Raw genomic sequence first — 13,856 nt, 5'->3', positions numbered from 1 at the left:
AGAGACAAGAGACAAGGTTGTCTCCATCCCTTGAAGAGTTGCTTGGTCTCTGTTGCAGGTACAGAGGTGGCTAGGTGTGTTCGATGCTTCCTTGATACCACCCTTGGAAAGAAGAGGAGAGGAAGGCTTTCTTGTTGCTTTGGTGCAGCTTTGGGGTTAAGGGAGCTTGATCTCCCTGTCTCTGACAATGCATGGTTGGAGAGCAAGGGTGCAGGAGCCTAAATCAGATTCTAGCACAGGAGTGGGGAATATTTGGCCCATGGACCAAACGTTGCCCACCAGGCCTCCTCATTTGGCCCATGACACCATTATTCTGAAGCTACTATCAGCTTTTCCACAGAGACATGGCTGCAGGATGCAGGGTTGATCTTGCATGGGGAATTCAGTCTTGTTTGGGTAGTATCTTTGCCCACCCCATCAGATGATTGATAGGTACGTGGTCCTGCACATCTGCCAGAATTGTCCCACTGGGATGGGGGAAGATGCAGATATGGCCTACCAGGCTGAAAGGTCCCCCCCCTCTTGCTCTAGCAGGACCAAGAGAGAGGACTCAGGGTATTGTTATTCAGATGAGGGCTAGCTCAGTTCTTACTGAATTCCATGGAGAAAAATATTTTATTTCTGTTCTACCTTTCTGACACGATGAAGACTAGGGGTGGTGTACAGGGGGTTCCCAGGCGGTTTCCTGTCCAGGCACTGACCTGCTTAACTTCAGGAATCATGCATCATGGGTACCATGCTTGGGTCAGAGTGAGATGCAGCAAAGGACACAATGGAGAGGGTGCCAAACCAGCTTCTTGCTCCAGACATGGGGGTCACCGGGAGCAGGAGCTCCTGCCGTGCCCTGGTGTTCTTTCCAGGCATTTTGCTGGTTTAATTAATAAAGGTTGGGACTAATCCTGATTATACTGTTGAGCAGTGCCATCTGCTCAGTGGGGATGGGTTAGAGGAGGGAGAAGAGGCGGGTGGAGGAAATGAACACAGTGGCTCACAAGCAGCACCTCCTTGGTGGGGCATATCCTTAAATACAGGCACTCTTGCTGCTGGGTGAGGGAAAGGGGCTGTGTGTTAGATATTTACCTAAGGAGTGGGAAGAAGCGGATTCAGAAAGGCATCCAATCTAGCCACATCCCCAATTAGTCACTGCTGTTTGCATGCCTTGTTAGAGTTCTTTGATGAGGATTAAACCAGCAGAAAGGAGCTGCTCCCTCGAGAGCTCCATGAACTGGTGCCTTGTAGCCACTGCTCTAGTGTTTCTGTAACTTGTCTCATCACAAGATCCTTGTGTGCTTCCTCTCTGTCTCTCGTGATGCTGGTCCCTGCATTCTTAACATTGACCGTGCCCTGTGTTCCTAGTTCCTTTCCTCTAGTGCAAGGCAGCTTGCCGCTTTCCGGGTCATTTTTGGTGCTCTGGCCATTGTCTTATGTCCTTTGGTCAGCACACAGTTTTGTGGGGATGACACTTTGAAGAAAGTATGGCAGGTGCTAAGCCAGAGCCGTCTGCTTGCAAGGGCTGCCAACAGGTTCCATTGTAACACCCTCCACTCCTCCTGCCATGATTGCTGGCCCTTCTTGCCTCTGAGCTTGTAAAGGAGAGGCCAGTTATTGCTCCTTTGGAGAATAGATCTGTCCCTGGGCCTCAGAATAACAGGAATCAGTATTCATACTCCTCCCATGAGAAGAGAGATCTGTGTCTCCTTAGAAAGCTAAAATGAGCACTCTGTGTGGTTTTGTGTGGAGGTCTGTATCAGCAGCTAAAGACCAATTCCCCCTTTTTACAATGTAAAATTTATACCCTATCATTCTTCTCCCTCTAAGTTGTCCACAAACTTGATGCTTGTATTGCTTTTTGGCAGAGAAGCACTCTTGCTTCATTAACAAGGAGCTCGGTGGCTTTTGGTCTCTCTCTCTCTCTCCCACCCCCCACCCCCCACCCCGCCATCCCTATGGGACAAAATGCAAACTGTAAATGGCAAAGGAGCAATATCTTTTTAGTGCATGACATTTTAATTTCCATCTCTCCTTCTCTTGGGTACTCTTTCCTTTACTTACCACTAGAGCACCTAACCATCTAGCTCAGGCATAGGCAATCTTCGGACCTCCAGATGTTTTGGACTACAATTCCCATAATCCCTGACCACTGGTCCTGTTAGCTAGGGATCATGGGAGTTGTAGGCCAAAAAATCTGGAGGGCCCAAGGTTGTCTGTGCCTGATCTAGCTGTCTGACTTTGTGCTCAGTGTACAGGCACAACCAATCTAGGGTCTGTGGTAAAGTGCTGGGGAAACAGTGATGTTTTACTCACACCACACCCGTAAAAATGTAGCAGAATGAGAATGTGCATAAGTTGAAAGCAAAATATTTGCATCCAAATCTTCACTGCTTCTTTTTTTGCCTATACTTGCCCTTGGGAATTTGAGCTTGTGGATAAGAATAACCATGGACAGATGGGTTTAATCAATCTTGAGAGGTTATTTGAACGAGAGCCTTAATGCCTAGAGAGCGTTCTTGCGATGGTCTCCAGCCTCTCAACCAGTACAGGCGCAAGTTAAGTATGGAGAGCCACCCTGAAAAATGCTGTGTGAATTGAAGTGTTACATCGACATTTGAATATATTGGTACATCACTCTGGTAAATTATGCAAACTAGGCAGTCACTAAGCCGCAGCTGGTAGATAAGTAATGTGTGTACAAATTTTTCATCACTATGTCCCTGAAATTTGGTTCCAAATGTGATTGGTACCAAAGGTTTTCTTGATCACATAATATCTTTATTGCTATATGCATGAGAGTCCCCCTTGTAAATTGTCAAAGGAAATGATTGCAGCTGCTTGAGGAGCGGGAAAAGAGCTGAGAACCTCTGTCTTCCTGGAATGTTTCCCTCATTCAGGAAAAAAGAGAAACTGAAGCCTCAACCCTCAAGTTACAACAGCAAAGTCAGTTTGTCTCTTTGGATGTTGTCATGGTCTGGAGAAGACATCACTGGGGAGACGTAAGAATTGATTGCTGTCTTTCTCTCTTTTAAAATGTTAGGGTCTAAGAGGAAAGATTTCAGGTGCACAGAGCTGGAACATTCCTTCCTTCATTTCTTTATAGGCGTGTAAGCATTCTAAACAAACTTTATCATTGCAGGGGGTTAGACTAGATGACCCTTGGCTCCCTGACAACCGTACAATTCTATGACCTAGCCTTTTGAAAAATTCTGCATTTTTTTAAAAGGTTCAAGCATTTAAGCATTAGATGTGGATATAGTTTTATGGAAAGTGTACAAACATGATAAGAAATATTCTCCAAGGTGGGAAATCTTACGGTGGCCCATGGACGTAGCCAATCTCATCTGATAAGCTGTGCTTAGTCAGCACATGGTAATACAGTGGTGCCCAGCAAGACGAATGCCTCGCAAGACGAAAAACTCGCTAGACGAAAGGGTTTTTCGGTTTTGCGTTGCTTCGCTAGACGAATTTCCCTATGGGCTTGCTTCGCAAGACGAAAACATCTTGTGCTTTTTTCTTAAAGCCGCTTGAAGAGGCGCAGTTGCGACGGACCGTGCTTCGCAAGACGAAAAACATCGCAAGACGAAAAAACTCGCGGAACGAATTATTTTCGTCTTGCGAGACACCACTGTAGACAGTGGGGGGCTATAGTGGAGAGAATTTATAAAATGGGCAAAGCTTTCCAAAGCTTCACAGTGGTAAAACGTTGTGGTTTTGCACATCTGTGCACAACCCTGGCACCTCTGAGCTGGCAGGCTGTAAAACGTGGGTTAAATTCTGGGTCAGAACTCTAGGCTTATACCCAAAGCAGCACTAAGCCTTTCCTTCCGTGGAACTTTCCCTTACACAATGGAACTTTCCTCCCCCTTACACCCTCTAAATCTGTTCTGCATCCCCCCCCCCACTTCTGGAGAAGAATTGGGGAGGAGATGTGAGGGGAGTTTCATTGTTCAGGGGTAAAATCATTGCACTAATGGCAGGAGGTCATGGGACACTTCACCTAATCTGGCTGTCACCTGTTCCTGGTGTGGGACGTAAACTTTTGGCTGGAAAAATACGAAGCTACTGCCAGTGGTACCTCAGGTTACATACACTTCAGGTTACAGACTCCGCTAACCCAGAAATAGTACCTCAGGTTAAGAACTTTGCTTCAGGATGAGAACAGAAATCGTGCTGCGGCAGCAGCGGGAGGCCCCATTAGCTAAAGTGGTGCTTCAGGTTAAGAACAGTTTCAGGTTAAGAACGGACCTTCAGAAAGAATTACAGTACTTAACCCGAGGTACCACTGTATTTCAGGAACAAGACTTGCTGCCTCCCTGCCCCCCAATTTATCTTCTTTCCACTCCCTTCTCCACACAAGCTCACTTGCTATTGGTGCTTTTTGACACACACCCAACTTTCTTCTCTTATTTTTTTTGTACATGGCCCTTTTCTCAAAGGACCTGGGGGTGGCGGTATGCACGAGGCTTTTCACAACAACCCCCACAGTCCTGTATGTTGATTACATAACTACGTCTGCTACATGGATGGTACATGAGGGAAGCAGGCAACTATTTCTGTGATGTCAGCTGCTCTTCCTTTTTCCTCCAGCAGACATCAATTGCCGCCGGCTCCCCAGGAGTGAACATGCCAGTTCCCACTAGCCTTTTCTCACGTGACTGTATAGCTGCACACACACTTAGAGGGAGGCTCATCGCTCAGCAACAGAGCTCAAACTTTGCATGCAGAAGCTTCCCAGCTTCAGTCTCCATTTAGGCCTGGGAAAGACTCATCTGACATCTTGGAGAGAGAGCTGCTGCCATTTGGCATAGGTTGAAGCTTGCTGGACTGATGGTCAAAGGCAGCTTCAGCTGTAAATCTGCTCTGTATTGAGAACCATGAAGATTGAAATCTTGCTTTAATTTTAGGGCAAGGACCATAGCTCAGCACTGGAGCATGTTTTGTATACAGAACGTCCCACATTCAATCTTCTCATTAATAGGATCAGGTGAAGGGAAAAGCCTGCCCCCCTGTCTCTGATACTCTGCTGCCAGTCGGAGTACACAATGCTGGGCAATATTTTTTTTAAAAAAAATGGCCTATGAAGCTGCCTATTTCCTCCAATTCAGGAAAGCTGGAGTTTGGGGTTTTGCTTCAGCAGTGAAGTAGCTCAGACCAGGAACTTGTAGAGGAAATTGAGGCTCTATCCCTTCCTGGTTTTCAACCCGATCCTGATCTGGGCTGTGTGCTTCCTTTCACTTCCCTTTCCACCCTGTGTGCAGCTAGCTGGGCACTTTGGTGGCCCTGAAGCTTCTGCTTAACTCACCATCTTATTGGGTCCTGTGGCTCTGGAGGAGATGGGGAGTAGGAAGTCTGAGTGCCAGCCAAAAACCCAAGCAGCTGGTATAGTCACCTTCAGTCCTAGTGCGAGGCTGTTTGGACCCATCAGTTCTTCAGAATTTCTGAGGTTTAGGTATCTGCTGAAGGGTCCAGTCCTCCCTCCCTCCGCTGAGGAGATTTCAAGTTCAAGGGCTGGGCAGGAATACGGACACTTTGCATTTATATACAGTGGTACCTCAGGTTACATACGCTTCAGGTTACATACGCTTCAGGTTACAGACTCTGCTAACCCAGAAATAGTACCTCAGGTTAAGAACTTTGCTTCAGGATGAGAACAGAAATTGTGTTCCGGCGGCGCAGCAGCAGCAGGAGGCCCCATTAGCTAAAGTGGTGCTTCAGGTTAAGAACGGTTTCAGGTTAAGAACGGACATCTGGAACGAATTAAGTACTTAACCCGAGGTACCACTGTATTGCTTTAGAGCATTCAGGGTGCTTGCAGTGCTCAGTACAGCAGGCTAATATGAGCACCCTCCTGTTGTAGATCCTGGGAGAGCCATCTGACCACCTAGCTTGTGAGGGAGGGGATATTTGAAAGGGGTGTCGGGGACATAGTCCCTTAGCCACCACATAAGCTCCATTTTGTAAAATGCTGTCTTCTGCCAGAATCTAGCACGCCACTCACAGAATCATTAAGCAGGAGTGGTAGTAGTTTATTAGGGCTAGATGGCTGCTGGAAAAGCCATTGTCTGTGAAGACTCTCATTTTAAAAGCCAGTGTATCTTTACTATGTGCACTGGCACATAACGTTAAGAGACTGTAACTCTCCAGCCTTCGCTCAAGAAGTGTGCTGATGGATTCCTTAACTGGTGCAAAATTCTGTTCAGTCATAAGGCTTTCTAGGGCAGCAGCTGCTGGCAGTTTTAGCCCAGCTTCAGCTTTTCTGCTGGCTGTTACTCAGAAAAGCCCCCCCCCCCGTGTCATACACAACCTGTCAGTCCAGATTGGCGGCCCGGAGATTGACAGGGAAGCAGTCGTCAGGTAAAAGGCTTAGCTTCAAACCGTGAGAACAAGAGGCTTTAACAATATGTGGCAGTGCTCCCTTATTACAGCCCTTCCCTTGACTTGAAGACGGGCAATTTTATGTAGCAGGTTATGAACAGAGGCTGTTTTTCTCTCTGGGAAGGCTGAGTTGCGAAGTCTTCTTCCTCTTCACTCAGCTATCATTCATAGACGATGGCAGTCTTGTGTGCAGGAAAGAAAAGTGTGGCTTATTGGAGAGGTGTGAGCCTAGATATCATTGTTGTCTGTAGTTTCCATGGCTGTGTCAATTTGTATTCTGCAATTTGCTCCACCTGAGCTCATAATATTTTCTCTGTTAATTATGTACCCCTCTTTTTTTCTCTTTAAAGTAAATTTTGTCATTAGGGTGCAGTGCAATGCCTGTTTGGTCCAGTGACCCACCACACTCGAATCTCAGAGTACATTAATATATGGTGCTCAATTCAGAGTGCTGATTTTCACCTAAAAAGCCTTATGTGGCTCTGAACCCCAGTAGTTCAAGGGCCACCGCTTCCTAAATACATCAGCCAGGACCCTGTGTTTGTCATCTGAAGCCCTCCTCCATGTGTTTCCTCTAAGGGAGGTGCAGAAGGTGGTGGCATGAGAACGAGCTTTTCATTGGTGGCTTCTCCACTTGCGGAATGCTATACCCAGGGAGGCACATCTGGCACCATCACTATTTTTAGGTGCCAGGTACAAGTGTTGTTTCTTACCCAAGCTTTCAACCCTAAATTTGGAGCACATCAGATATTTCCAGTGGGTGGGATGTGTTCGGCTTACCTTTTGCATACGTCTGGATGTGTTTTCAGGTTTTTGTTTTGGATTTATACAGGGTTTACTTTTTATACTATTTTATAACTTGCCTTGAGTCACTTTCTTTGTGGGGGAATTAAGAAGTGCAATAAATAAACAAATCCTTCTTTCTCAAAATGACATTTTTATATTTGTGAAGGAACTGTTGTCACGACAGTCTGGATGTGTGTGGGTGAAGGACCTCATGATTGCGGGAGATTGGGAGCTGTGGGGACAAGACAACACATTCTACATCACGTTTGCTTGTCCCATAGCTCTCAGTAGCAGCTTCCGCCACAACAATCAAACACGCTGCTATCTGTGTAGCTCTGCTCTTTCATTGGCATAATGTTGCCATGAATGTTCTTTTTTCCGATTTTTTTTATTGATTTTCAAGTTTATAACAAACATAAACAACAAAAAGAAAAAACATTACAATATAAAAAACAAAAAATACAACATTTATCCTATTATAATCCCACTTTTGTTACCATTGTTAAATGACTTCCTCAGATCCCTTTAGCTGAGTTTCCATATGACTGATTGTAGCAGTTTTCCAATACTAATTTCAATAAAATTAACTTAATCAATTAACATCTTTCTTTCTTATCATATTCACTTCTATCCATAGTGTTATGCAATTTAAAACATTTAACTCCTAAGCCAATTTGGTACTCGCAAATAGTACTATTTATATTATCTTACAATATTTAACTAAATAATCCTTCAATTTCTTCCATTCTTCTTGGTACTCCTCCTCTTTCTGTTCGTGGATTCTTCTAGTCAGGTCAGCCAGCTCCAAAAAGTCTATCATCTTCATCTGCCAATGTTGCCATGAATGTTCTGGGACACTCTAGTCATGTTTGATGGAACTGGCTGTACATAAATAAGTGTGTGAGAGCGCTGGGAAGTCTGAGAGGAGCCATGCTTTGTGTGTAGAGATGAAAGCACGGCATTAGAGCATGATAGGGGCCGTTGTTTGAATGTCCTGCTGTGAAACAACTTTAACATTGATATTTCCTTCCCCTAAATGTCTAATCTTTCCCTAGAAAGAAGTTGAGATAGTTGTTGAAGAGTTCCCATGGCTAACATTTTCTTTCCCCCCTCCTTTTCCAAGAGCCTTTTTAAAACGCTGGGGTTGTTGGAGTGGTCGAATTTTTCCTGGAATTGAGTGAGAAATTCAGAAGACTGAAGCCCAGGCTCACTGTCTACCTTTCACGGAGGCCCAGCCGTGAGAGGACAGAAGAAGGCACCTGGCGAATCATGACAGCGGACAAAGAGAAGGACAAAGAGAAAGACAAGGACCGGGACCGGGACAGAGACCGAGAGCGGGACAAGCGGGAGAAGGCACGGGAGAGCGAGAACTCGCGGCCCCGTCGGAGCTGCACCCTGGAAGGCGGAGCCAAGAATTACGCAGAGAGCGACCACAGTGAGGACGAGGACAATGACAACAACAGCGCCACCACAGAGGAGTCCACAAAGAAGAACAAGAAGAAACCCCCCAAGAAGAAATCTCGCTATGAGAGAACGGACAACGGAGAAATCACCTCTTTCATCACAGAGGATGATGTGGTCTACAGACCTGGAGGTAAGAGAGAGATCCTACTTTTTGGAATCTGAACCACATGGTGTGTTTGTGTTGTCCAGCCTAGTTTTCTTGGCTGAAGTTCACAGGGGAGGGAGGGAGGGAGGGATGTAAACTGCTGCCATAGCTGAATGCATAATTTTGACCAGTGCATGCTCTGTTGCACCGGGAACTGGCTTTTGTTGTTGTTTATGGAGCACCTTGTACACATGTGGTGCTTTACGGAAGAATGAGACAACTGATCTCTATCTCAAGTGACTTGCTATTTAAAAATAAATGCAAAGTGAACAGAGGAGGGGTAAACCAGGAAATAATATGCAATGATTCAAATTAAATGAGCATTGGCTTGCTTACAGTAGGGTATTGGGACTGAGGGCTATGGCAGAGGCTTCACTAAAAGGTTTTTTGAGGAGAGATTTGAAGTAAGCAAGAAAGGTGATCCCATGGGGACATTCTGGAGATTGTTCCAGCCATAAAGGCCAGTATGAGAGGGAGAGTGGAGCTGTTACACCAGACATAGGCAAACTCTGCCCTCCAGATGTTTTGGGACTACAGTTCCCATCATCCCTGACCCACAGGTCCTATTAGCTAGGGCTCATGGGAGGTGTAGTCCCAAAACATATGGAGGGCCGAGTTTACCTATGCCTGTGTTACACAGAGCAGGAGACCTTCAGATGTCTAAGGGTGATGGAGTTGGATGAGTGAAGGTTGCAGGTGTGCTGGGCTATAAGGACAGAGAGATGCAGGGGAGGGGGAGGAAGTCTATGAAGGGTTTTGCAGGCGAGAAGAAACATGTCCAAGTTTCACAAACACCCAATAATTTATTTATATATATATTTTTATGCAAACAAAATGATTGCATTTTTGTAGAATTAAAGGTAAGGGCATGTTACAAACAAACAAACAAACAAACAAACAAACAAACAAACAAACCATTAAGCTGACCATTTATCTGTCTTTTTAATATTGCCCCAAACCTGCTGCCTTTAAGGCGGGCATTCACCGCTCCTCCGGGTAGCGGATGCTCCAGTTCCATGACTACTTGCAGTGCTCTTGTTTCCACCAGGATGTGTGTATTTATTCCTGATTCTCTTATCAAAAGAGCAAGCTTACAAGCGCTACTATATTTGTCATCTGCTCTGCTGTAAAAAAAAAAAAATCATTGTCATGCTGGAAGAGCGCTGTGGGAAGGAAAGACTGATGTGCTTTTCAAAAGAAGAGGGGGAAAACACCGATGGAAATAAATCACCAGAAACATTTTTTCTAATGTGTTGTGTTGATAGAATGCTTAACGCTCTGGGCTTGTGTGGAGTCACAGGCAAATCTTGTAGCTTTTAAGTTGTGCATACTGAATTCTACCTGGAAACAGCATTGCCCTAGTCCTGTGGGGTTGATAGGGGTAAAGCTTGATAGCCTTGGGGCCAGGGTAGATGTAATGGGGTCAGGAAGACTGCTCCCCTACCGGGGCAAATTCTTCTGCCAGCTACAGTTAACTCTACAGTGCAGATATTAACTTGTGAAATGTATATTGGTTCCTTTCTGACATACAGCTTTTCCTCCCCCCTAATTAGTTCTTTGTGGTGCATTGATGGCTCAGCATGCATCCCTTAGAAACAGGGCCTTCTCAGTAATGGCACCAGCTTTGTGGGGCTCCCTTCCCAGAGAGGTTTGTCAGACCCTCAACAGCATATTCTTTTAGGTGTTTGGGTGGATAGAACTTGGCTTTTCCAATAAGCCAGGGATCGAGGAGCCTGTGTACCTCCAGAAGTTGTTGGAGTGCAACTCTCACCATCCCTGACCATAGACCATGTTGGCTGGGGCTGATGGGAGTTAGAGTCCTGGCAACATCTGCAGTGCCATACATTCCCTACAGTTAATTTGTCTCCACTATTTTACACTCCCAAGCCATTGCTGAGAGCCATTCGGTCATTTGTTTGTGTGAGGCAGGGGTCAGGGCTGGAGCAGCCAAACTTTTTTGGGGTCAGAGGATCAAGAGCCCTTGGAGCGCATTAAGAGCAGCTGTTCAGGCTCACAGCAGTGGGTGGTGACCATGCCGTGGTGTGGTGTGTGTGTGTGTGTTACTGCAGTTGAAGAACCTGACTTGAAATTGAGATTATTTGCTTGCAAGCATAGCTTGCCTTCTAAAATCAGGAACAATTAGCACCCTTGTTTGCCAAAAAAGGTCTTCCCATCTCTGGTACAGATTTGCTTTCATGGAGGTGCTGAGGCTTAACTCTGTCTCCCACCCCTCTCTCCTGCTTGCTGTATAATGTATCTGGAGCCCTGATCAGTTAACAGTAGGGCTGGGAAGGGATTCGACAAGAGAAACCAAACCTGCCTTGGATTTCCCTCCACTTTGGGTGATTTCAAGGTATATGGTGCTTTGAATTGGGCACCACAAATTACAGTGTCTGTGAACACGACACCCCCGAAGCACTCTTTAAACGCTCAGGATCATTATTTGCAAAAGTCTGCGGGAAACAAACACTGCCTCGGCACCATATTCCTTCTTTGTAAAGCATTAACAATACACTACGTTGTTCAGGTCACTTGGATCACTGCCTCAGGTGGAAAGAAACCCCCGTAATTGGGAGTGTAGTGTTGCCACAGGCCATTAGACACCTGTCACTTGTAATTCCATCCAGGATGGAAGGTGGCCTCTGTTTAATAGTGCATTGCACTATCCCCTCCTTTTCTCCTCCTACTCCTGGAAGGCTTGTATGCTGATTCAAGAGGAGGAGTCCACCCAGCTCTGGTAGTCACTTCCATGCTTGGTTCATCAGATTCAGCACCAGAGTTATTTGGATGGGCTAGTGGGAAGCATGGGCAAAGCCTGCCCCAGGTGTGCTTATCTCTCTAATCCAGGGGTTGACAATCTAGTCCCTACTGCCCACTAGTGGGTGTTTCAGGATTCTAGGTGGGCAGTGGGGGGTTCTATGGCACAAGCTGAGTCCCCCTTCTATTGAGCACTGGCGAGTGGTAAGGAAATTTTAGCATCAAGAAACATGCATTAGTGGGTGGTAGGTATAAGAAGGTTGACTACCCCTGCTCTCATATGTTAGAGGAGCTGACCTCTAAAAGTAAGCAAGGCTTTAGTGAGGGCACTTTTGATTTATCATGTGGAAGTGGGGTAGTCTTACTCATGCAATGGTAAAAAGCTTTGCTTTAGGACAGGTGTTAGCAAACTTTTTCAGCAAGGGACCGGTTCACTGTCCCTCAGACCTTGTGGGGGGCCGGACTATATTTGGAAAAAAATAATAATGAACGAATTCCTATGCCCTACAAATAACCCAGAGATGCATTTTAAATAAAAGCACACATTCTACTCATGTGAAAACACGCTGATTCCCGGACCATCCGCAGGCCAGATTTAGAAGACGATTGGGCTGGATCTGGCCCCCGGGTCTTAGTTTGCCTACCCATGCTTTAGGGCTTGGTGCTGATTTGTGGAGAGAAACAAAGATTTCCGTGCCCTGGAAAGGCTTGTGGTTCTAGCCTATGCCTTTGGGAAGGTCAAAGTGATACATATGAGCTGCATTAGTGTTGGATTGACATCTGCTGAAAAGGCCTAGGACCGCATCAGCAGAAGATGCTCCCTTGATTTCCCCCTTTTTTCGAAGGGTAGAGAGGTAGTTAAATAATGCAAAGTAAACTTTGGCATAATATACAACAACACCTATATGAGTGTAACATTACAAACTAACAGGGAGGGGGGGAAACTTGTCCCAAGTAGCTTCCTAGTTACTGTATATGAGAAGCTAGTGCTTCGGTATTAGACAGTGAAGAGGCAGATGCCAAGAGGCAGCATGGCTGGACATGGGAAGTTGGTGATTGGTGGTGAGCATCAGGCTGTGCCGACTTGCAGCTTTGGACAATTTAGCATTGTGTTTTATTGTACCCCAAATTTCCAAAATGGGTACGCTTCCGTGCAGTGCAAGCATGGAACTTGCTTTCATAAGCTGAGAGTTGTTAAGAGACTGCTGCTCCCTCCAGAGAGTTACAATTCCCAGGGTTCCCTGAGAAGAGGACTTGATTGTTAAGTGCCTTTGGGAATTGTAGGTCTGGGAGGGGAATAGGGGTCTCCTAACAACTCTTGATACCCTTTAACCCTACAGCTCCCAGAATTCTTTGGGGGAAGCCATGACTGTTTAAAGTGGTATTATGGTGCTTTAAATGTATGGTGCAGATGTGGCCTCGCCTGCTTGCTAGTTGTCTTTATCCTGCTCTTGTTTAAGGGGCAGCCCATCATGCTTGTCCCCTCCCTTTATCCCAGTTGGCTTCTATTGTCTCCTCCCCCCCCACCCCACTTGCATTTCAAACCTTTTCCTGGCTTTTGTCAAAACAACTTGTCACAATAGCAAAATTGATTTACTGCACACCACATGCATCCCGATGTGCTTAGAGCCCGTTCTTTCAGCATGAAAAAACCGGTGGAGGGCTTTGTGAGTTCTAATCTACAAGGCTGCTAAAATGACTGCCCTTCCCTTTGGTGTTAGTCAGATTATTTGGGGTTACAGTTGTTGCTTCAACTCCATCACCACCACTAGACCCATTTATTTTGCAGATTTTCACCAGTGTTAACATAAAAAGAGGGGCCTGGCTGCTGGATCACGCCCTAAGTCTCTTTAGCCCAGTATCTATGAACAGTACATTTTTGATTGGTTCTGTCAGGGAGGCAAGTGGGTACTTTCTGCAGCCCTCAAGCGGCACTGAGTGGTTTTTATTATTTAAAAATGAGGATGATGGCTTTGAGAGGAGAGAAAACTGCCTTATGCTACATCAAACTCTTTGTTTCTCTAGGCCAGGATTGTTTCTTCTGGCTCTCAGCCCCCTTTCCATGGGCTCAGGTGGCAAGTGGTCTTTACCATCTCCTTCTGACCCTGTTTAGCTAGAGATGCCAAGGATTTGAGCTCCTGCAGGCAAAGTATGTGCTCTGCCTCTTAACTACTGTCCTACCCATTCTTTCTCAAATGGCCAGGCTCCTTTTCACCGCTGCAAAATACGGAGTTGCCACTCACCCCTTGTTGAGTTGTTCTTCCTTTATACTGTGTAGTGAAATCGCCTCCCCACCCCATCCCCAAAAATCACCACACTGTGACATTTAGGGAAG

General features: G+C 45.9%; 1 protein-coding gene across 19 annotated transcripts in view; it reads left to right on the top strand.

The window, feature by feature from the left end:
- The window catches only part of RERE (arginine-glutamic acid dipeptide repeats), a 358,060-nt gene that overhangs the window by 108,196 nt on the left and 236,008 nt on the right, over positions 1-13,856 (top strand). For all 19 annotated transcript variants that reach the window (XM_082229762.1, XM_082229757.1, XM_082229756.1 and 16 more), the window contains one exon: positions 8,279-8,749. In XM_082229762.1, the coding sequence (XP_082085888.1) occupies positions 8,425-8,749 (325 nt within the window). In that variant the 5' untranslated portion in view covers positions 8,279-8,424. The remainder of the gene's footprint in view (positions 1-8,278; positions 8,750-13,856) is intronic.

Source organism: Podarcis vaucheri (assembly GCF_965113315.1).
Source record: "Podarcis vaucheri genome assembly, chromosome: 7".
In the NCBI taxonomy this organism is placed as follows: Eukaryota; Metazoa; Chordata; class Lepidosauria; order Squamata; family Lacertidae; genus Podarcis; species Podarcis vaucheri.
This window is presented reverse-complemented; position numbering and strand designations above follow the sequence as displayed.